Source organism: Monodon monoceros, unplaced genomic scaffold (genome assembly GCF_005190385.1).
Source record: "Monodon monoceros isolate NGI ecotype Baffin Bay Population unplaced genomic scaffold, NGI_Narwhal_1 Super_Scaffold_1, whole genome shotgun sequence".
NCBI classification, from domain to species: Eukaryota; Metazoa; Chordata; class Mammalia; order Artiodactyla; family Monodontidae; genus Monodon; species Monodon monoceros.
Window position 1 is genome coordinate 56594515 of NW_021703765.1, and position 25439 is coordinate 56619953.

At 39.5% G+C, this 25439-nt stretch overlaps 1 protein-coding gene across 1 annotated transcript in view; it reads left to right on the forward strand.

The window, feature by feature from the left end:
* Positions 1-25439, forward strand: part of PTPRM (protein tyrosine phosphatase receptor type M) — a 753002-nt gene that overhangs the window by 426926 nt on the left and 300637 nt on the right. Inside the window, exons 8-9 of the mRNA XM_029226979.1 lie at positions 9584-9892; positions 17098-17207. Coding sequence (XP_029082812.1) covers positions 9584-9892; positions 17098-17207 — 419 coding nt within the window. The remainder of the gene's footprint in view (positions 1-9583; positions 9893-17097; positions 17208-25439) is intronic.

The window sequence follows — 25439 nt, forward strand, 5'->3', positions numbered from 1 at the left end:
TTTTTTTTTTTTTTTTTTTTTTTTTTTGCGGTACGCGGGCCTCTCACCACTGTGGCTTCTCCCGTTGCGGAGCACAGGCTCCAGACGCGCAGGCTCAGCGGCCATGGCTCACGGGCCCAGCCGCTCTGCGGCATGTGGGAACCTCCCGGACTGGGGCACGAACCCATATCCCCTGCACCGGCAGGTGGACTCCCAACCACTGTGCCACCAGGGAAGCCCTAAAATATTTTTTAAAAGAAATATTCTGTTTGGAATCTCTTCTCTAACACGGTTTTGTTTCAGTTGACTGGCAACAAGGTGCAAGCCGGTCACCACAACCCTCCTTCCATCTAAGACTCAGAACTCAGCCTCTATCTCTGGTCTCTTAATACCACTCATGACAGTAGGGGCTCTGGAGGCTTGGTCGTGGACATGGTCGTTTGTGCTAGGCTTAGCTGTTTGACTTGGCAAGTTTACGGAAGGACATAAGTTTACTGTGATGGAATTCTGAGAGGTAATAGAGGGGAGGGGAGCATGCATTTCAAGACAACTTGGCCAGTAAACACATAGAACCTGTGTTTTTTAGTCCTGGGGCATAATTCACCTGTGTGTGTTCTTGGCTGAGGTGTATTAAAATGATGCAGGCTTCCTTCTGCAAGAGAAAGTAGTTTTTCTAGTGAAATTAAGTTAGGAATGCATTGCTAGTTGAAACTAATATCTGAAGCATTTAGTCATTTAGTAAGTAAAATTGATGAAAACCTTAGAACAGTCCTTGTGGAGACGTGTGATTAATAAGGAAAGGGTCAAAGAGATGCATGTTAATCTGTTTATATAAGGGATCTGGAGCTTATTAAAAGTTTTTGTAAACATTCAACTAATGAAGCATTATATAAAATTAGACATTGCCTTTAAATGGTAAAAAGTCACTAGACTGAAAAACACCTACAATGTTATTGCTAAGTAACTTATTTATATTTTCCCTAACACTGGTAATTTAAATATAAAAAATTGATTTGGTAAAAAGGAACATTCCATGAAAATCGTCCACTCAGGATTCTCCTGGGGAATTTTTTCTCACTTGTCCTTGGTTCCTAGAGTTATTACAGGATAGAGTAGCGTGAATGGTCATTATTAACCTCGTGCTATGGTTTGGACAGATACCTGGCTGATAAATCCCATCTCACAAATATAAACCCAGAACATTATTTCACATGAAACTTTTTCATTTTTTGGAGGTCACAGGGAAAGGGGACATCTCTGAGTTCTCTCTAGGTCCCAAATGATGAAGAAAACAAGGAATTTATGCACAAATAAAAAGCAAGATATGAACTTCAATGATAGTCCAGACAAATTTCCAGTAGCTACAAAGTGTATGTGTGGTTGTCTGGAAAAGCTGGGCCGGGGAACGTGGCCTGGACCCCTCTTCTATGGAACCAGAAGGAGAAAGGTGAAGGATTCTTCCCAGCACTTTTGTCTCAAGATGAGATACACGGGACCTTTATTATAGTTTACATTCTTTGGTAATGTGTCAGGTGGAGTTTTAAGTATCTTTACATCCTGATTTCTTTTTATCCAATTTTCTTTATTTTGGTAGAGGCTCTGCAGTAGATTTGATAATGAAACATATGCTATTTCATTACCAGACATATGAATTCAGAGCCACAGTCAAACCTTGACCTTGGACAGGTTATTGAACCCACCGTGGCCACAGTTTTTTCATTTCTATATTGGGAAGAATAGTACTTAAGCCACAGGATTGTTTGGAGGAATAGAGATTATATACAAAACAACTCACACATAGTAAGTACACACACAGTACGTGGTAGCTATTTTTTGTTTGTTTTGTTTTGCTAATCAGTGATTTTATTTTTTTATACCAATTACAGCTTTATTTTAATAAACCCTATCCTTGGCTATTATATCCTACTCTTCCAATAATGTTCTTTTTATTTTACACAGCAGGTTCTTATTAGTCATCAGCTTTACACACATCAGTGTATACATGTCAATCCCAATCTCCCAATTCATCACACCACCACCACCACCCCCCCATGACTTTCCCACCTTGGTGTCCATACGATTGTTCTCTACATCTATGTCTCAATTTCTGCCCTGCAAACCGGTTCATCTGTACCATTTTTCTACGTTCCACATACATGCATTAATATACGATATTTGTTTTTCTCTTTCTGACTTACTTCACTCTGTATGACAGTCTCTAGGTCCATCCATGTCTCAACAAATGACCCAATTTTGTTCCTTTTTATGGCTGAGTAATATTCCATTGTATATATGTACCACATCTTTCTCCATTCGTCTGTCGAAGGGCATTTAGGTTGCTTCCATGACCTGGCTATTGTAAATAGTGCTGCAATAAACATTGGGGTGCATGTGTCTTTTTGAATTATGGTTTTCTCTGGGTATGTGCCCAGTAGTGGGATTGCCAGGTCATATGATAATTCTATTTTTAGTTTCTTAAGGAACCTCCATACTGTTCTCCATAGTGGCTATATGAATTTACATTCCCACCAACAGTGCAAGAGTGTTCCCTTTTCCCCACACCCTCTCCAGCATTTGTTGTTTGTAGATTTTCTGATGATGCCCATTCTAACTGGTGTGAGGTGATACCTCATTGTAGTTTTGACTTGCATTTCTCTAATAATTAGTGATGTTAAGCAGCTTTTCATGTGCTTCTTGTATGTCTTGTATGTTTTCTTTGGAGAAATGTCTATTTAGGTCTTCTGCCCATTTTTGCATTGGGTTGTTTGTTTTTTTAATATTGAGCTCCATGAGCTGTTTATATATTCTGGAGATTAATCCTTTGTCCGTTGATTCATTTGCGAATTTTCTCTCCCATTCTGAGGGTTGTCTTTTCATCTTGTTTATGGTTTCCTTTGCTGTGCAAAAGCTTTGAAGTTTCATTAGGTCCCATTTGTTTATTTTTGTTTTTATTTCCATTACTCTAGGAGGTGGATCAAAAAAGATCTTGCTGTGATTTATGTCAAAGAGTGTTCTTCCTATGTTTTCCTCTAAGAGTTTCATGGTGTCTGGTCTTACATTTAAGTCTCTAATCCATTTTGAGTTTACTTTTGTGTATGGTGTTAGGTAGTGTTCTAATTTAATTCTTTTACGTGTAGCTATCCAGTTTTCTCAGCACCACTTATTGAAGAGACTCTGTCTTCTCCATTGTATATCCTTGCCACCTTTGTCATAGATTAGTTGCCCATAGGTGGGTGGGTTTATCTCTGGGCTTTCTATCTTGTTCCATTGATCTATGTTTCTGTTTTTGTGCCAGTACCATATTGTCTTGATTACTGTAGCTTTGTAGTATAGTCTGAAGTCAGGGAGTCTGATTCCTCCAGCTCCGTTTCTTTCCCTCAAGACTGCATTGGCTATTTACGGTGTTTTGTGTCTCCATACAAATTTTAAGATTTTTTGTTCTACTTACGTAAAAAATGCCATTGGTAATTTGATAGGGATTGCATTGAATCTGTAGATTGCTTTGGGTAGTATAGTCATTTTCACAATATTGATTCTTCCAATCCAAGAACATGGTATGTCTCTCCATCTGTTGGTATCATCTTTAATTTCTTTCATCAGTGTCTTATAGTTTTCTGCATACAGGTGTTTTCTCTCCCTAGGTAGGTTTATTCCTAGCTATTTTATACTTTTTGTTGCAATGGTAAATGGGTGTGTTTCCTTAATTTCTCTTTCATATTTTTCATCATTAGTGTATAGGAATGCAGTAGATTTCTGTGCATTAATTTTGTATCCTGCAACTTTACCAAATTCATTGATTAGCTCTTGTAATTTTCTGGTGGCATCTTTAGGATTCTCTATGTATAGTATCATGTCACCTGCAAACAGTGACAGTTTTACTTCTTGTTTTCTGATTTGTATTCCTTTAATTTCTTTTTCTTCTCTGATTGCCATGGCTAGGACTTCCAAAACTATGTTGAATAATAGTGGTGAGAGTGGACATCCTTGTCTTGTTCCTGATCTTAGAGGAAATGCTTTCAGTTTTTCACCATTGAGAATAATGTTTGCCCTGGGGTTTTCATATATGGCCTGTAGGTTCCCTCTAGTCCCACCTTTTGGAGAGTTTTTATCATAAATGGGTGTTGAATTTTGTCAAAAGCTTTTTCTGCATCTATTGAGAAGATCATATGGTTTTTATTCTTCAGTTTGTTAATATGGTGTATCACATTGATTGATTTGTGTGTATTGAAGAATCCTTGCATCCCTAGGATAAATCCCACTTGGTCATGGTGTATGATCCTTTTAATGTGTTGTTGGATTCTGTTTGCTAGTATTTTGTTGAGGATTTTTGCATCTATATTCATCAGTGATATTGGTCTGTAATTTTCTTTTTTTGTAGCATCTTGGCCTGGTTTTGGTATCAGGATGATGGTGACCTCATAGAATGAGTTTGGGAGTGTTCCTTCCTCTGCAGTTTTTTGGAAGAGTTTGAGAAGGATGGGTGTTAGCTCTTCTCTAAATGTTTGATAGAATTCACCTGTGAGGCCATCTGGTCCTGGACTTTTGTTTGTTGGAAGATTTTTTTTTTTTTTTGCGGTAGGTGGGCCTCTCACTGTTGTGGCCTCTCCCGTTGTGGAGCAGAGGCTCCGGATGCGCAGGCCCAGCGGCCATGGCTCACAGGCCCATCTGCTCCGCGGCATGTGGGATCCTCCTGGACTGGGGCACAAACCCATGTCCCCTGCATTGGCAGGCGGACTCTCAACCACTGCGCCACCAGGGAAGCCCTGTTGGAAGATTTTTTTGTTGTTGTTTTGTTTTTTGGTTTTTTTTTGTGGTACGCGGGCCTCTCCCTCCTGTGGCCTCTCCCGTTGTGGAGCACAGGCTCCGGACACGCAGGCTCAGCGGCCATGGCTCACGGGCCCAGCCGCTCCACGGCATGCAGGTCCTCCCAGACCGGGGCACAAACCCGTGTCCCCCGCACTGGCAGGCGGACTCTCAACCACTGCGCCACCAGGGAAGCCCCTGTTGGAAGATTTTTAATCACAGTTTCAATTTCATTGCTTGTGATTAGTCTGTTCATATTTTCTATTTCTTCCTGGTTCAGTCTTGGAAGGTTATACCTTTCTAAAAGTTTGTCCATTTCTTCCAATTGTCCATTTTATTGGCGTAGAGTTGCTTGTAGTAGTCTCTTAGGATGCTTTGTATTTCTGTGGTGTCTGTTGTAACTTCTCTTTTTTCATTTCTAATTTTATTGATTTGAGTCCTCTCCCTCTTTTTCTTGATCAGTCTGGTTAATGGTTTATCAATTTTGTTTATCTTCTCAAAGATAGTTTTATTGATCTTTGTTACTGTTTTCTTTTTTTCTATTTCATATATTTCTGCTCTGATCTTTATGATTTGTTTTCTTCTGCTAACTTTGGGTTTTGTTTATTCTTCTTCCTGTAGTTCCTTTAGGAGTAAGGTTAGATTTTTTATTTGAGATTTTTCTTGTTTCTTGAGGTAGGCTTGTATAGCTATAAGCTTCCCTCTTAGAACTGCTTTTGCTGCATCCCATAAGTTTTGGATCATTGTGTTTTCATTGTCATTTGTCTCTAGTTTTTTTTTTGATTTCCTCTTTGATTTCTTCAGTGATTTCTTGGTTATTTAGTAATGTATTGTTTAGCCTCCATGTGTTTGTGTTTTTTACTTTTTCTTCCCTGTAATTCATTTCTAATCTCATAGCGTTGTGGTCAGAAAAGATGCTTGATATGATTACAATTTTCTTAAATTTACTGAGGCTTGATTTGTGACCCAAGATGTGATCTGTCCTGGAGAATGTTCCATGTGCACTTGAGAAGAAAGTGTAATCTGCTGTTTTTGGATGGAATGTCCTATAAATATCAGTTAAATCTATCTGGTCTATTGTGACATTTAAAGCTCGTGTTCCTTATTAATTTTCTGTCTGGATGATCTGTCCATTGGTGTATGTGAGGTGTTAAAGTCCCCCACTCTTATTGTGTTACTGTCGATTTCCTCTTTTAGAGCTGTTAGCATTTGCCTTATGTATTGAGGTGCTCCTATGTTGGGTGCATATATATTTATAATTGTTATATCTTCTTCTTGGATTGATCCCCTGATCATTATGTAGTGTCCTTCCTTGTCTCTTGTAACATTCTTTACTTTAAAGTCTATTTTATCTCATATGAGTACTGCTACTCCAGCTTTGTTTTGATTTCCATTTGCATGGAATATCTTTTTCCATCCCCTCACTTTCAGTCTGTATGTGTCCCTAGGTCTCAAGTGGGTCTTTTGTAGACAGCATATATATGGGCCTTCCTTTTGTATCCATTCAGCAAGTCTCTGTCTTTTGGTTGGAGCATTTAATCCATTCACGTTTAGGGTAATTATCAATATGTATGTTCCTATTACCATTTTCTTAATGGCTTTGGGTTTGTTTTTGTAGGCCCTTTTCCTCTCTTGTGTTTCCCACTTAGAGAAGTTCCTTTAGCATTTGTTGTAGAGCTGGTTTGGTGGTGCTGAAATCTCTTAGCTTTTGCTTGTCTGTAAATCTTTTGATTTCTCCGTTGAATCTGAGTGAGATCCTTGCCAGGTAGAGTAATCTTGGTTGTAGTTTCTTCCCTTTCATCACTTAAAGTATATCATGCCACTCCCTTCCAGCTTGTAGAGTTTCTGCTGAGAAATCAGCTGTTAACCTTATGGGAGTTCCCTTGTATGTTATTTGTTGTTTTTCCCTTGCTGCTTTTAATAAGTTTTCTTTGTCTTTAATTTTTGCCAATTTCATAACTCTGTGTCTCGGCCTGTTTCTCCTTGGGTTTATCCTGCCTGGGACTCTCTGTGCTTCCTGGACTTGGGTGGCTATTTCCTTTCCCATGTTAGGGAAGTTTTTGACTGTAATGTCTTCAAATATATTCTCGCGTCCTTTCTCTCTCTCTTCTCCTTCTGGGACCCCTATAATGCGAATGTTGTTGCGTTTAATGTTGTCCCAGAGGTCTCTTAGGTTGTCCTCATTTCTTTTCATTCTTTTATCTTTAGTGTGTTCTGCAGCAGTGAATTCCACCATTCTGTTTTCCAGGTCACTTATGTGTTCTTCTGCCTCAGTTTTTCTGCTATTGTTTCCTTCCAGTGTAGTTTTCATTTCAGTTATTGTATTGTTCATCTCTGTTGTTTGTTCTTTAATTTTTCTAGATCTTTGTTAAATATTTCTTGCATCTTCTCAATCTTTGCCTCCATTCTTTTTCCAAGCTCCTGGATCATCTTCACTATCATTATTCTGAATTCTTTTTCTGGAAGGTTGCCTATCTCTACTTCATTTAGTTGTTTTTCTGGGGTTTTATCTTGTTCCTTCATCTGGTACATAGCCTTTTCATCTTGTCTATCTTTCTGTGAATGTGGTTTTTGTTTCACAGGCTGCAGGATTGTAGTTCTTTTTGCTTCTGCTGTCTGCCCTCTGGTGGATGAGGCTGTCTAAGAAGCTTGTGCAAGTTCCTGATGGGAGGGACTGGTGGTGGGTAGAGCTGGCTGTTGCTCTGGTGGGCAGAGCTCAGTAAAACTTTAATCTGCTTGTCTGCTGATGGGTGGGCCTGGGTTCCCTCCCTGTTGGTTGTTTGGCCTGAGGTGACCCAACACTGGAGCCCACCCAGGCTCTTTGGTGGGGCTAATGGCAGACTCCCAGAGGGCTTGCACCAAGGAGTACTTCCCAGAACTTCTGCCGCCAGTGTCCTTGTCCCCATGGTGAGCCACAGCCACCCCCCGCCTCTGCAGGAAACCCTCCAACACTAGCAGGTAGGTGTGGTTCAGTCTCCTGTGGGCTCACTGCTTCTTCCCCTGGGTCCCGATGCACACACTACTTTTTGTGTGCCCTCCAAGAGTGGAATCTCTGTTTCCCCCAGTCCTGTTAGAGTCCTGCAGTCAAATCCCGCTAGCCTTCAAAGCCTGATTCTGTAGGAATTCCTCCTCCCGTTGCCGGACCCCCAGGTTCAGAAGCCTGATGTGGGGCTCAGAACCTTTTCTCCAGTGGGTAGACTTCTGTGGTATAAGTGTTCTCCAGTTTGTGAGTCACCCACCCAACAGTTATAGGATTTGATTTTATTGTGATTGTGCCCCCCCTACTGCCTCACTGTGGCTTCTCCTTTGTCTTTGGATGTGGAGCATCTTTTTGGTGAGTTCCAGTGTCTTCCTGCCGGTGATTGTTCAGCAGTTAGTTGTGATTCTGGTGCTCTCGCAAGAGGGAGTGGGAGCACGTCCTTCTACCCCGGTAGCTATTGTTTCTCAAGTTTTCATGCTTATTTTCACTTTCCAATTATAGATCTCTTTATATTCATAAATGGTGACCACATTCAGGAAAACAAAAATCAAAATATATGGATCAATTGTATGTATGGATATACTAAAGCAAAGTATTTTAGATTAGGTTTTCCCCAAACCCGTGAAAGGTAAATTCTTAGAAGAGTGTAAGGTATGTAATAAGGGCTCAGTAAATGTTATGTAGTTAGTATTACTGTATTTTTATCATCATTTCATAAACAAGTTTAAGCTTTCTCATAAACAACGAGGTCCTACTGTATAGCATAGGGAACTATATTTAATATCCTATGATAAACCATACTGAAAAGAATATTAAAAAAGAATGTGTACATATATACATATATACGTATAACTGAATCACTGTATAGCAGAAATTAACACAACATTGTTAATCAACTATACTTCAATAAAAGAAGAGATATGTATAAAAAGAAAGCCTTCTCTGTATATATTCTTCCTTTTAAGCCCATCAGAATGCTTATATTCCCTGCGTTTCATTTAGATTTCTAAGCTCGAAACTCTGTCCCTGGAGCTTTGACTAAGAAACAACACCAAGACCTGATCAGGGGTAGTAAAGAACTACTTCAGCATTGACTGTGTGGAATTCTCTACAAATCACAACCCAACAAGGCCTGGAGTTCTGTTCAGAAGTTTATGCTCTTTAATCATTGTATTATTTCATGCTGAATTCTCAAGCTTTTACTCTGTTTTCCAATTACATAATGATGAATTATCTTAAAAAGATAAAAAATATATACATCAATTAGCATTAAGACTGCTTTTGTGTATCAGAGCCCCAGAGGAAAGAGCCTTAGATAAAAGCACTGTATTTCTCTCTAATGAAAATTTTGGAAGTAGACCCTTCAGGGATGGTATGGTAGTGCAGTGATTATCAGGAACCCTGGGTTCTTCATCATCATTGCTTTGAATTCTTAATGTTTAAGCACATTATGGTCCATATGGCTGCATGAGCGTGAGACACCCTATCCTCAATCAAGCTAATAGGAAGGAAGGAGGAACAAGGATGGTGAGCCCCTTCCTTTCAAAGACACTGCCCAGAATCCATTCTTGATGTCTCACGTTGTATGCTATCCACCAGAACTTGGGTAGAAGGACAGACCTCACTGCAGAGGAGACTGGAAATTTTAGTCCTTATTCTGGGTGGCCTCATGCCCATCTAAGATTTAGGTGTTTTATTCATATGGAAGAAGAGAAGACAAGATACTGGGGATAAGGAGGATTATCTGTGATACCTGGGTTTCACTGGAACGTTTATTATTATTTTCTCTTATGTTCTCTTTTTCCTTCTTTTGCATCTTAGATCCCATGCGCGGCCCAAGAAAATTGGAAGTCGTCGAAGTCAAATCTCGACAAATCACTCTCCGCTGGGAGCCATTTGGGTATAACGTGACTCGTTGCCATAGTTACAACCTCACAGTCCACTACTGTTACAAGGTCGGAGGGCAGGAACAAGTGAGAGAAGAAGTAAGCTGGGACACGGATAACTCACACCCTCAACACACCATCACCAACCTCTCCCCCTACACCAACGTCAGTGTGAAACTCATCCTCATGAATCCCGAGGGACGGAAGGAGAGCCAAGAACTCGTAGTACAGACAGATGAAGATCGTGAGTACTTTCAGGTGTTATGTTTATGGGAAACAGACAGTCTTTTTAAAAAGCAGCTCATGTTTCTTTCTAATTGAGACCTTTACACTGAAAATGGAAGGAAGAATTACTTACTGGGTTGAATAACACACATGTATATCTGTGCTGCTGTATACTGAAGCACTGATTAAAAGGGGTAAAGGGAATAAAGATCCAGAAGCTTATTTTAATTTTTATGAGTCATATAATTACTTTTCTACATATGATTATTCTGTATGGCTCTAAGTAGTTCTTCATTCAAGTTTTATCATCATGTTGGACTGAAGAACTGTTGTTCCGGGTATTCGATTATTTATAAGAAATGCTTATTCAAACAGCATTCTGAAACATTTTTCATAGTTCAGATAAAAATTCAGCCCCAGATAGAGGCTGCCCTTGCTGTTCTGCACAGTGCTGAGAAATTACCTCATTAGGTCGGTGGTTATGTAATAGATCATGCTTTTCCATAGGAACAATGCTGTAATTGGATATGACCTCAGTAACCAGGAATTTAATAAATAGACAGTGCATGTCACCAGCAACTCATCAAAAAAAGCAAATATACAGTTGCATTAAGCCTCTAAAATAATTTAAAATGGTAAAATGACACCTGGAATCCCCTAGCATAGGTATAAATGTGCTTTTACGCTGATTATACAGGGGACTCTCATGTACAATAGTGAGTCCGTGTAGCACATAAAATACAGCGGTAGTTTATCGTATATTTGGTTTAAAATTCATTTGCCAGGCATCAGAGTAAGTGGCAAACAACATGGGGAGCCACTTGCTTACTCCTGGGAAAAGTAGGTTCCACCTTTTTCTCTTCACGTAGCTGATTATGATCTTTATTGATTGTAACATGTGGTAAATGTTTATCACAACACTATTTTTTCATCTACAGAGCTGACAAGGTATTTTTGAGTGTTGATGACCTGTGCAACACCAGGCATATTGCTATAAAATAAAAACATGGAAACAGCCAGAGTAAATGGGAAGCTCGACCACATCTTCTCTTTTCTTTTTTGTAGCCCCTCAAGTCCTGCCTGTGTTGGTTGCTCTCAAGTAGTTGTTTCACTGCAGTTTTTTTTGTGAGAAGTATAGGTTGATATGAGTCACTCAGTCTAGGCTGAGCATGGAAGCCCTATCTCTATTTCTTCCAGCTCTTCCTTGTGTCCCAGGAGAGACTCAAGAAAGTTTCAGCACTGTCAGCAGGTCTTTTCTGGCCCCTTCCTCCCCTGCATTTTTGTATTTAATTTGGTCCTAACTCCTGTTGTTGCTACTTCCAAAATATTAGATTGTTCTTTTTTTTTTACTTAATTATTTTCATTATATTTCTGGTTTTCATATGAAGAAACTGAGTCAGAAAAGTGAATGGTAAACCCAGATGTCTGGTTCCAGAAACTGTGGCCTGTACTTCTATGTGCCAAAGTACTTCTAAGTACTTACTAATATGATCATTAGTATTCTAGAGGCCTTATTTATATAAACATTGATATTACTGTCTATTCTATCTTTCTGCCTTGAGGTATTTTTTTACAATCATTTTTTTAATTGAAGTATAGTTAATTTACAGTGTTGTGTTAGTTTTAGGTTTACTGCAAAGTGATTCATTTATATATATATATATTCTTTTTCAGATTCTTTTTCATTATAGGTTATTACAGGATATTAAGTGTAGTTCCTTGTGCTCTACAGTAGGTCCTTACTGATTATTTTATACACAGTAGTGTGTATCTGTTAATCCCAAGCTCCTAATTTATCTCTTCCCTGCCCCCTACCTTTCCCCTTTGGTAACCATAAGCTTGTTTTCTATGTCTGTGGGTCTATTTCTGTTTTGTCAAAAAGTTCATTTGTATCATTTTTTTAGATTCCACATATAACTGATATCATGTGATATTGGTCTTTGTCTGACTTACTTCACATAATATGATAATAGATTGTTCTTTTCTCTCAACTTCCACTACCTATATCCAGATTTTATGCTGAAATTTCTATAGTAGTTTCTAACCTTTTATTGTTCCAGCTTTGTCCAATTCCAGTGCCCTCTACTCGTTCCCTAAACTAATCTCTAAAATACATTTGCATCATGTTACTCTCTCCGCAGGAGCCGTCAGTGACTCTCTTTACCCATATCTCGGTATTCCAGGCTCAGGCTCTAGACCTGGTAGCTTTTCCTCCCTGACAGTGCATCCTGCAGAGACGTGCCCTGGTGCTGGTCCTGCTGCCACACTCCATGCATCCTGAGTGCTCCCTCACTGTCTGTCCTCCTCTGCACATCCTCCCCACCTGGCTTCCTACATTCCATCTCCTCCATGACCCTCCAAAGTTCTCCTCACAAGTTCAGGTCCTTCGTGAAACTGTCTCCAGCTCTCTCACCCTCATTCCTCTCTCATCCTTCTGACCTCATTTGCACTTGACAAGATCTTTAAATCTCTGAGCCTTAATTTCCTCATCTGAGAAGCAAGAATAATACAGTTCTCCAGCATATTAGGGTTAGAAGCCATTTCCATCGAGTGCTATTTGTAGCTGCAGAGAGGGGCCTTTTAATAGGTGAGCGTTATTATTGTTATTGTAAGAATTCAGAGGAACTTATCGTGACACTTTCTTTTTTTTTTTTGCGGTACGCGGGCCTCTCACTGCTGTGGCCTCTCCCATTGTGGAGCACAGGCTCCGGACGCGCAGGCTCAGCGGCCATGGCTCACGGGCCTAGCCGCTCCGCGGCATGTGGGATCTTCCCAGACCAGGGCACGAACCCGTGTCCCCTGAATCGGCAGGCAGACTCTCAACCACTGCGCCACCAGGGAAGCCCTATCGTGACCCTTTCTTGTTCTCTCATTATGTTATATATAATTTTTTCCTCTTAACTGTAAACCACTTGAGAGAAGAAGCCATCTAATTTTCTTCTTTAGCAATTTGCATGGTATTGAGTAGGCAATAAGCACTCAAAATACTTATTAGTCTTTAAATAAAATAGTAAAATTTGCTGATAATCATTTAATTCAGGCTTAAATCAACAGTAATGTTTCCATCAGTGAGAGAGGAAAGTCGAGTGCAGTCATTTCTAGAGATGAGAGATGTTTTGCTGAAGCATAAACTCACCAATACTTTTGGGTTTCGAATTTACATGAGCTAATAACTCTGTTAAGTGCTGTTAAAACATAAGGTTAAATAAGTCACTTTTTTGTTTGTGTGTTTAAATTATATTGCTAGTCCCTGGAGTTGGGGTGTGCATTACTTCCAAATAAAAATCTATTGTTTACATAGCACACTGGCATCCAGTTCATTAGAAAAACTTTAATTTCAAATTATATTTCCTAACAAAAGCAAAAGAAAAAAAAGACTTCAAATAAGACAGAAAAAGAAAAATTGTTAATACCTACCAAGCTTGAAGAAAAAAGAATTGAAGTGTCACTTTACTTATCTGCCATTAACAAAGGCTACAATTTGTTGTACATCGTGAGTTTTATTGTAGTATAATATTTTTATTGAAATATTATTTATTTCATCAGAAAATATGTGGGAAAAAATTATCTTTTTATTACTGTTAAGAGTGTCACTAGACACTATAGGGCTCAATTCCATAAACTTAGATATTATGGTTCTATATCCCAAATCATGAATTCCTAGAACTTCTAAAAAAGGCACCAGACCTAAGTTCCTGTGAGGTACCAGTTTCCCTAATTTAACTAACTCTTCTGGTATTCTAATTCACTTGATCCTGTTCCTGACCTAACAACAATTATATGAATCCCATTTAGGTTTTCCTGTTATTAACATTTTCATGATTACAAGCCCTCCAATACATTTTATTACATTCATCCTTTTAAAATATCCTCTGTTCAACATAATTTTGACAATCTCTCTTTTTTTAAATTTTACTCTCATTTATACTAATCGAATGAAACCAAAGATTTGTTTTTTTCTAAGTTTTCACCCTCTTTACGTCTGTACATAGATTACTAAATATTTTCAATTCAGAAATATTATCACAAAATGATAGAACCACACATGCATCATAATTATCTTGATCCTGTGAGGAACCTGATGATGTCAAAATAAACACTTTCAAGGTCAAGAGGAAGAGACTTAGTAGAGCTTTTTTTTTTTAAATTTTTATTTATTTTTAAATTTATTTATTTTTGGCTGCATTAGGTCTTCATTGCTGTGCATGGGCTTTCTCTAGTTTCAGCGAGCGGGGGCTACTCTTCGTTGCGGTGCGCGGGCTTCTCATTGCAGTGGCCCCTTTTGTTGTGGAGCATGGGCTCTAGGTGCGTGGGCTTCAGTAGTTGTGGCTCGCGTGCTCAGTAGTTGTGGCTCGCAGGCTCATTAGTCATGGCGCACGGGTTTAGTTGCTCCGCGGCATGTGGGATCTTCCTGGACCAGGGCTCAAACCCCAGTCCCCTGCATTGACAGGCATATTCTTAACCACTGCACCACCAGGGAAGTCTGAGACTTAGTAGAGCTTTCTCTGGCATGGCCCATCGTAGTCCAACTTCTGATTGTGATGAGCATTTTAGTCTCAGAGCCCAGAATCCAAATTTTCTTAGAACTCACTGGTGTCATCACTTCTTAAATACCTTGTTTCTTTGCTTCGATGTAGTTTCACATCAATTCCTTCAACCTAAGACAAACGATTATTTAAACATTTATATATTTTTTAGAGTTTGGACATTAGGGATTAACTTACTCCAACTTCCTCATTTTAGAAGTGAGGCAACTGAGACCTAAGGAGGGCCCGCCAATTGCCCAAATTTCACAGTTTATTCACTGGAAAGTCTTAAATCAGAACCCAGGCCCCCCCCCATCTGAATCAGGGATTTTTTTTTCTGCTAAACTCTCCTTAGTTCTGTTTAGAATAACTATCAATATAAATGTCCTAGATCTACCTTTAAGTAGCCCCTCAACTAAACAAATGTGTATTGCCTATGAGTCCTTTTGTAATTCTGGTCAGTCTTTCTAGTCTGAGGAGATCTCACCCACCCTTAGAGGGCTATTCATACCCTCCACAAGCTAACCAAACATTTCTTTAGCCCCCATGTTTTAAACTTTATTGAGATATGTTTATACAGTCATGAGTTGATTTGTGTTGTTTCTACTTTTTAATTATTATGAATAATGCTCCTCTTAATATTTGTGTACAAGCCTTTGAGTGACATGTGTTTTCAGCTCTCTTGGATATATACGTAGGAGCGGAATTGCTGGGTCATATGGTAAGTTTATCTGTGTTTAACCATTTGAGGATCTGCCAGACTGTTTTCAAAGTAGCTTTGTGATTTTACATTCCTACCAGCAGTGTATAAGGGTTCCACTTTCTCCACATTCTTGCCAATACTTGCTATTATCTGTCTTTGGATTATAGCCATTCTAGAGGGTGTGAAGTGCTATCACACTGTGGTTTTGATGTGCATTTTCCTGCTAGCTAATGATGTTGAGCATCTTTTCACGTGCTTATTGGCCATTTGTATATCTTTTTTTGGAGAGCTGTTTATACAGATCCTTTGCCCGTTTTTAATTGGATTATTTTTTTATTGGGATTTCATAGTTCTTTATGTATTTTAGATACAAGTCTCTTGACAGATACATGATTTGCAAAAGCTTTCTCTCTTTTTGTGTGTTGTCTTTTCACTTTCTTGGTAGTGCCCTTTGAAGCACAAGAGCTTTTCACTTTACTGATGTACAGTTTATCTATATTTTCTTTTGTTATTTTTGTTTTTGGTGTCATATCTTTGAAACCATTGCCTAATACAATGTCATGAATATTTACACCTATATTTTCTTCTAGGAGTTTTGTCGTTTTAGCTCTTATATTTAGCTCTTTAATCTATTTTGGTATAATTTTCGTAGTTGGTGTGAAGTAGGAAACCAACTATGTCCTTTTACATGTGGCTATCCAGTTGTCCTAGCACCGCTTGGAAAAATTATTTTGACCCCACTGAATTTTCTTGGCACTTTTGATAAAAATCAATTGACTATAAATGTGGGGCTTTATTTCTGTACTCTCAATTCTGTTGTACTGATCTATCTGTCTATCCTTATGCCAATATCATGATGTCCTAATACTGTAGCTTTTTAGTAAATTTGAAATTGAGAAGCCTGAGTCCTCTCAAACCACTTTTTGATTACTCACACCATCACCAAATATACGTATACTTATAGGTAGTACAGATATACTGGTTTATAAATAGGATAGGCACACTAGACACTAAATTGTGTATCATATAAAGCATACTCAAAAACTTAATTTAAATGAATATGAGATAAATGATATTTTTAAAATAATATTGTATGTTATTTTGTAGAAAATTGGCAAGTACATTTCTATCTTCCCTTATGTCAATTAGATTTTCTCGTTAATCAAAAGGTGTTACATACTTTAGGTTTTAAAAAATGGCATCAAACTTTCCCAAATCTGTTTTATTATTAATAAATAAAATGAAATATTTTAAAAATATTTCATCTACATCACATCTTTGTAGAACTTCTATTTTGTGTGTACTTTTCATAGACATATTAAGTATAAGTCCAAGAGTTCATACATATTCTTCTTTGACATGCTTTTATCACTCAGTGTTATGGTTATAGAATTCATCCATGATGATGTATAAAGCTGTCATCGATTTTCAGTCATTTTTGTATTTTATTGAGTGAATATAAACTAATTTCTTAAACTATTTTTTGTCTCCAGTTTATTAGTTTTATTTTAAAATGCTACTATGCTGACATCCTAGTCTATGTCTCCTAGTACATATGTGCAAGAGTATTACTAGGGAATATACCTTGAGGTGGGATTATTGGGTCGTATGACATGTGCCTCTTTAACTTCAGTGCATACAGGCAAATTATTTTCCAAAGTGGCTATACCAATTTATGGTCTCACAAGCAATGTGTGGGAATTCGCATTGCTCCACATCCTTCTTTGTTTCTGAAGAATAAAAAAGTTTATTTACAAGATGATACTGAGCTTTGTCTAATTGATTCAAACTTTTTAGAGGAAGATTTGATGAAATTCTTTTCTTTATAAAGACAGTATAGCCAAAATGGTTTTAAATTGCAGGTTTTTGCAAGAAAATGGAATATATCTATTAAAATCTTACACCTCAATAGAGAGTTAAAAACCTGTCAAGTCTAGAAAAATGTATTTTGTTTTTGGTTTACTTAAATATGTATCGATTTTTCCCCCCTTCTAGTTCCAGGTGCTGTTCTTACTGAATCCATCCAAGGAAGTACCTTTGAAGAGAAGATATTTCTTCAATGGCGAGAACCAATTCAAACCTATGGTGTCATCACTTTATATGAGGTAGTATATACATTTGTTAGTAATTTAATTTTTACTGTAACTTCTATGATAGCTAGACTATCTAGTATTTAAAAATTCATAGTAACATCATGCCTTTTAAGAAGTTGAATGCCTTTAATAGTTATAATGGTTACTGAATAGAAGCAAAAAAATTAAAAATGAATTTTCGAATTATGTATAATTTCAGAATGTATATTCACCATGATTTAGATGCTTCCAGATTACATGTTATTAGATGTAAAGCCACACTCTAATATAGTTTAAAAATCACCTTTGTTAAAAACAGTAAGTGTTCTGTCATATATATTATTTGTATGACAGGAGGCAACCATGGCATCCTGTTCTCGCCAGCTCTAAAATATTTTACTCCTGAATTATAGAAGAGCGCTGATGATCCAATTAGTGGAGTTGATAGACATTGTCTTGGGAATAACAACAGAATAATGTCTTCTGGTTTCTCAGCATTAGCAAAACAGCCTTTAGACTTCTGTGACACAGTTTTGTCTACTGATAGATAGCAGAGAAGAATTCGATGACTTGTTCAGGGGAAAAAATAACAGCAGTAGCGGGGTGGCAGTCATCATCACATCTGTATGAGCGTGATTTCACTCTGCCTATTGTCATAGAAACAAGCAGGTGCATTTTTTTTCAAGCTAGCATTTATGTGAATGCAAATTCAACAAAATTATATGTTGTTCGGTTTCTAAAATCCGCAGCCATTCTTCCTATGGGACCTCTACCTGAATACCTTTCAGCTACTGACAAAGCCGGAGTAGATTCGCTGTCAGACAGTCACCACTGGTGAACCCTTTCCCTGACCCAACGAGCCTCACAGCTATGTTTCCCTGTACCTTTTAAAACTTGGTATTGAAATGCAAAAAAAAAAAAAAAATTGTTGTTCATCAAAAGCTAAACAAAGTAAGAGAAAAGAAAAAAAGTTGATTTTCACATTAAGTTATGATGCTTTCCTTGGCTGTTTCGTTGTAAAAGAATCATGAAAATTCATGACTTTCTTTTGTAGAGTTGTTTTTTATAATCAGATCAAACAAGTTCATTTTTTCCCCTCAGTGATCAGAATCTTTTAGTTAATATTTTTGGCCCCATGACCATTTTTTAGTTCTGTTTTGTGGATTCTTACCTCAGGATAACAGAATATTTTACTAGAAAAGATACAGTCTTTGAAATCAACATTAAGTACCAAGAAATCAGTCCACCTCTCCTGAAAGCCACATGTTGATATCTAGATGGACAGAAAATAAAGGTGAGATCCTTTCTTTCTGATCCCATGGAGCATAATATTCATGTAATAAGTAACTTTAATGTGAAAACAATAGGAAAAGCAGAACCCATCAATCTCTCTGATTTCAGCAGCCACAATGTCCCTCCTAGCTGAACACTGATCTAAATGCTACTACAAAGGGGATGTGTGAATGTCTTGTAAATCAACATTTTAAAACTCAAGATATAGGTAAGAAGAGCAGGTCGGTTGTTTTTTCTAGGCACCAAAGGGAAAATGCCAAATGTGTGAATCAGGCTTAAGTGATTAAGTATAAGTTTCTGACTGTTGAATTTTTCTCTTCTTTTCTCCATGTTTTCTAGAAGTAGGAGGGAAGGTATTCCAGATTCCCCAAGGTGGGCCTTAGATGGTGTCTGTGCAGGGAGCTCCTCTTTGGCTAAAACACACTGCACCCTGGGGCTCTCCCAGCCTGTACCTGAGTCTGCAGGAGACCCAGCTTCTTCCTGGTGCAGGGCTGCTGGTGAACCAGACCAGTCCCCTCCCTGGAGGACCACAGTCCCCTGGGACAGACATGCTAAGGAAATAAAACCGTTGCCCAAAGGGAAACCAAGACCTAGGAACAGTGTAGTCACGGAAACACATTTGACTGTAGGTCAAAACTGGAAGGCAAGATACGTTATCATAGCTGGAAGAAAGCTTAGTAATAAATGATATGGGTGTTTCCTAAGGAGCACACTTGTATGGTTTTTTGAAGGAGAGGAGAAAAAACAGAAGGAATGTTGTAAATGCTGTAAGTGAACATGCTGTGGGTTCATGTTATTCTCAAGTTCTCTCTTTACCTCTTAAGAAAGATATACCAGATCATTAATGATTGGAAAATGCTGACAATGTCATCTTTTGCCGGAAGTTACGGCAATGACGGCACTAAAGCAACCTTTCGGCCTCAGTTCTTTGTCATCCCCATCTTCAGCCTTCTCAAACTAGCCTTCCTTCGTCTTGTCCCCAGCTGTGTTGTAGCCCCAGCCCTTCTCGTGCCTTACCTCCTGCTCAGCCGTTTCATTCTATCTGAGACATCTTCCTAAAATCTGGGACTGGTAATTACACTTTTCCTCAATAGCTATCCAGATTTTTATTTTATCAAATTATAAATGCAGTATTGTTCTCTGAAAGGATACTTTAAGCACAGAAGTATTCAAAATAAAATGTCTTTGCTTCCCAAATTCACTTTTCAGAGGTAACTACTATGAACAACTAGATGCATGTGCTTCCAAAATTTCACAAGGTAGAAATTTATAGTGCAAGTGCTCTTATGACTATACATGGATAAAATTTAATAAATGCTAGCAAACCCAGCATTGTATTACAAGAATATGCCATATAAGACCCCCTCCACATCATACAAAAATAAATGCCAAATAGGTTCATGAACTAAACACAAAAATTAAACTATAGCAACACTATAAGAAAAATAAGGAAGACACTTTTGTAATATATCTTGACATAAAACCCAGAAGTCATTTAAAAAAGATTGACGGATTTGGTTATATAAGAATTTAAACTTCTGAATGATAGAAAATGCCACAAAGAAAAGTCTAAATACAAACAGAAGACTTGGGGAAATTATTTTCAACATTTGTAGCAGTCAACTGGCTGGTGGCTGTAGTTATAACACACTTGATACAGATTGATAAGTAGACAACACTCCATTAGGAAAAATGGGTGAAGAATAAAAGGAGTTGATTCATAGGGAAAAAAAATCTGAATGGCGTAAGCAGATGAAAAGATAGCTACCTAACCTTAGCAAGGATTAAGAAATGAAATAAAACGGACTCTTCAGAACGTTTAAGTTGGTGCAAATCCAGTGTTAAGGGGTGATGTGGTGAAATTTGTGTGCACAGACCGTTGATGGGGACATACAATTTTGCAGCCTCTCATGTAGACAACTTGGGAATATCTATAAACATTCAGACACTGCATGTCAAGCCTGTTTAGGGAAGTTTCTCAGTCAGTCATACTCCCAAATGCACAGGGATGTATGTCCCAGTATTTTCATTGTACCCCAGTAACTTTATATGGCTCACAATTGCTTAGTGAATCAACTCCAAACTCCTGGTCACGATAGTAACACACCAGCAAGCTTTTGAAAAAAAAACATTTAGTATGTATAAGGTATTAGAAGAGGACAAAATATAAAAGATCCTCTCTCTCCTCTACTAGAAGTGAGCAGTCCTATCAGCAGCTAATTATAGAAAAGAATGAAATGAGGACCAAATGTCTGCCTTGGTGCAGCGTGTGCAGGGCTGTCGGGCACATAGTAAAGGAGAACAGTCAGGACTCATCAGCCCACTGGGGCGTTGACGGATGGAGAGTTGAAAATACCTCAAGATCCCCCACCTGGAGAGCGGGGCTCAGTGAATCACTCTCCCCTGAGACAGTTCACATGGGTGGAGAGAGGGAGAATTGAGGGGCCCTGTTTGCTATCAGTGTTCAAGGCCATACGTGGTACCATCCCAGCTGATACTTGCTACTGCATCTCCCATGATTCTCTCCTGGAACTGAATGAGCCATGTGTATGGAGTTTTCTTTTCTCCATGAACCTTCTGGTTTTTCACACCTGCTTCTGCTTATCCACTTCTTTCCTCCTGACTGCCTCCGCTCATTCTCCTCCTATGGCACTTCTGCTTATCTTTCAGCATCTCAGTCAAATTTTGAACTTTTCCGTGGAGCATCCTAGGTTCTTGCATCCCCTGGAATCTGATTTACTTGTTGTTTCCTTTGATTGCTTGCCCCTCTGTTGAAGGACTGTAGTTAAGGCTGGCTGGCATTGCAGCCTAGGTCACAACTCCCTGGAAGATTGATCCCCTCGTGGTCAGAGATTACGTGTTATTCCATTTTGGTTCTCCAGAACTTGAGACTTAGAGGAGGGAAAGAGGATGCTGGAGTATTTCAGGCACTGACCTGCCAATCAGAAGGCGTCCAATGTGAGCAGCAGCTGACTCCACCTCACCTGATCTAACCCCACATATGTTGTCTGCGTGTCGGTTTGCTTTCAGCGTGGGCATCCCATCAAGTCCCTGGGTCCACCCTGGAACGTCAGTGTTCTCCATGGAGGCATCATTAGAATCACCTTGGCCCTCAGCCAGCGAAACGGCCAGGTGTGACCTCAGCCCCAGACCTCCCTCCTGGGAGTCTCCCGATGCTCGTCCGTGGCCTGGTACTTACTAGGCACTTAATAAACGTGCTGAATGAACCAGTGAAAAAATAAATACTGAAAGTACATGTTGCATTTGGACGTGAGCGTGGAGCTGGGTACCCTTCAGAAGTACTGCTCAGGAGGACAGATGCTTACTGACCATCAGCTGCGCAGGCAGTGGAGTTCTAGGGTCAAGTTCACTGTGTTCCCGAGGAACCTTTTTATTCCTGGAATTCAGACTCCAGGGCTCTGGATGGGTTTGAGGGGGAATCCATGAACTTTCTGACATTTTGTGTCCACTTGGACACAACATAGTTGCTTGTTAGGGATTTGTTAGAGGTGAGGGAGAGGATTCACGATTTTTAAGAGAAGCGTGTACGTGCTTTGTTATGGGTTGGGGAGAGGATCTGTGCTTTTTAACAAATTATCAAGGACTGTAACCGAAAGAACCCCAGTCTAGCTGATCCTGCAAGGCCATGGCTAGAGGCGAGTACAGACCCATCAGCACTGGTAAAACAGCAAGTCCTCTGATAATGCAATTGCTTTTTGCTTTGCAGAGCAAACGTCCTTCTTGCCGCACCGTGAGCATGTGTGTGAGTGCGTGCACAGACCTGCTTTCCCCGGAATCTTTAGGAAAATATATACCGAATGCCAAATATTTACTGATCACAGTGGGGTCAGAAAGAAGAATAAGCTATCACTATTCAGAAAGAAGAGACAACTGTATGAAAAGTTCCAATTCCTTTGGCATGTTTAAATCACGATTTCAGACTACAAAGAGCTCTTACAGCTCTCCGTGATTTATTGCCGAATGGATGGTAGGGACACAGTCACAACAGCCGGTGTTGAGCAGATCCAGTGATCGTTAGGACGGGTTTGGGAAGGCTTTACGGATACGTAGAATGGGAGCCCTGGCTCGAGACATGGATGGACATGTTTTTGGTTCCAGTCTCAAACTCCCGGCAGCATCTTTGAAAGCATTTCCTTCTTAACACACTGTGTTCTTTTGATTTCTATGACAGCTGTCTCTTTTGGCTTCTCCCTGCTTTCTGGCTCTCCTTCTGTGCCCTGTATTAAATATCAGCGTTTCCCCAGGGACCTCATCCAGTCCTGAACCGTAATGTTCCAACGCTGCTCACCCCCAGGTGTCTACTTCCAGCCCAGACCTCTCAGCTCCCAGCCCTATGTTGTACACGGTGTGTCCTCCTGACTGTCACAGGCATCTCGAGCTTGACATGCCCACCCCCCAGCAGTTAACTTCTCATTCATTCCATCCCATTTCAGTAAGCAGGACATCCTTTGCTCAAGCCCAAACATGGAGCCTGTCTTGGTTCCTCCATCTGTCCCCACATCCAGTCCATCACTGACTTCTGCTCATGTCGACTCTAAAACTTGCCGATTCTTTTCATGTATTTCTCTCTTCATGGCCCCACCCTTGGTCCAAACCACTGCCTTCTCTCACGTGTGCTGCGACCTCAGCCATGGCCTCTGCCAGGGCTCCTAGGGGTCCTCCTACTACCTTTGGTGCCCCCTTCAAGAAAGCAATCCTCCACCTGGCAGCCAATGTGATCTCTTTATAAGGGAAGTCAGATCATTTTATCTTCACACTTAAAATTGTTCAAAGGCCCCTGTTGTATGTCTCCACACTTTCTCCCTTGGGGCACAGAGCACTGCAGGGAATTGCCCCCCCCCCATGTCTCCAGCCCCCCAGGGACCACGCCACCTCGCTGGCTGGCCTGCCGCCACAGGGGCCTTCTTTCTGTCCATCATCTGTGTCCAGAATGCTCCTGCTTCATGGTCTTAGTTCATGCTGTTCTTCCCCGGACTCCTAGCCTGGCTGACTCATTCCCAAGTTCAGTTAACTGTCATCTCCTCAGGGGACGCTCCCCCAGCCATTCTGAATGGCTGAGCATGGGCCCCACCCCAAAATCCCCTTCATCTTAGCATCCTGTTTGTTTCTTCCATGGCACGTAGTGTTTAAAAATTATTAATTTACTTACTGGATGTCTCCCCAGCTCCTCCCCAGCCCAGTCCAGATTATTGGTTGCCCGAGGGCAGGGCCTATGTCTTCCTGCTGACTGCAGTGCTCGTGCTCACACAGTTCAGTCAGTATTTGAATGGCAAGAGTGAATCTGAATTCATGATGGAGGAAAGAGGACAGAGTTAGCTCTATCACATTCCAAGGAGCTGAGAGTTTATAAGCAAAAGCAGTGTCAGAAAAGCCCAGTATTTGTGGGGCAGTAAATCTTTGTCCCCTGACCAGGACAGAAGAAAATATGATGTCATCCCATGTGAAGTTCTGCCAGTGTCCTTGTCCCTGTGGTGAGCCACAGCCACCCTTGCCTCTGCAGGAGACCCTCCAACACTAGCAGCCACGTGGCTGACAGGGTCTTTGAATGAAAAGAATTGAGCACAGTCTCAGAGACCTCTGTGACAACATTAAATGCACCAACATTCGAATTATAGGGGTCCCAGAAGGAGAAAAAGGGACTGAGAAAATATTTAAAGAGATTATAGTTGAAAACTTCCCTAATATGGGAAAGGATATAGTCCATCAAGTCCAGGAAGCACAGAGAGCCCCATACAGGATGATTCCAAGGAGAAACATGCCAACATGCATATTAAACAAACTATCAAAAATTAAATACAAAGAAAAAATATTAAAAGCAGCAAGGGAAAAGCAACAAATAACATACAAGGGGATCCCCATAAGGTTAACAGCTGATCTTTCAGCAGAAACTCTGCAAGCCAGAAGGGAGTTGCAGGACATATTTAAAGTGATGAAAGGGAAAAACCTAAAACCAAGATTACTCTACCCAACAAGGATCTCATTCAGATTCGACGTAGAAATTAAAACCTTTACAGACAAGCAAAAGCTATGAGAATTCAGCACCACCAAACCAGCTCTACAACAAATGCTAAAGGAACTTCTCTAAGTGGGAAACACAAGAGAAGGAAAACACATACAATAACAAACCCTGAACAATTAAGAAAATGGTAAGAGGAACATACATATCGATAATTACCTTAAATGTAAATGGATTAAATGCTCCAACTAAAAGACACAGACTGGCTGAATGGATACAAAAATAAGACCTGTATATATGCTGTCTACAAGAGACCCACTTCAGGCCTAGGAACACATACAGACTGAAAGTGACAGGATGGAAAAAGATATTCCATGCAAATGGAAATCAAAAGAAAGCTGGAGGAGCAATTCTCATATCAGACAGAATAGACTTTAAATTAAAGACTATTATGAAAGACAAAGAAGGACACCACATAATAATCATGGGATCGATCCAAGAAGAAGATACAACAATTGTAAATATTTATGCACCCAACATAGTAGCAACTCAATACATAAGGCAAATGCTAACAGCCATAAGAGGGGAAATTGACAGTAACACAATAATAGTAGGGGACTTTAACACCCCACTTTCACCAATGGACAGATCATCCAAAATGAAAATAAATAAGGAAACACAAGCTTTAAATGACACATTAAACAAGATGGACTTAATTGATATTTATAGGACATTCCATCCCAAAACAACACAATACACTTTCTTCTCAAGCGCTTATGGAACATTTTCCAGGATAGATCATATCTTGGGTCACAAATCAAGCCTTGCTAAATTTAAGAAAATTGAAATCATATAAAGTATCTTTTCTGACCACAACGCTATACTAGACATCAATTACAAGAAAAACACTGTAAAAAGTGCAAACACATGGAGGCTACACAATACACTACTAAATAACCAAGAGATCAGTGCAGAAATCAAAGAGCAAATTTAAA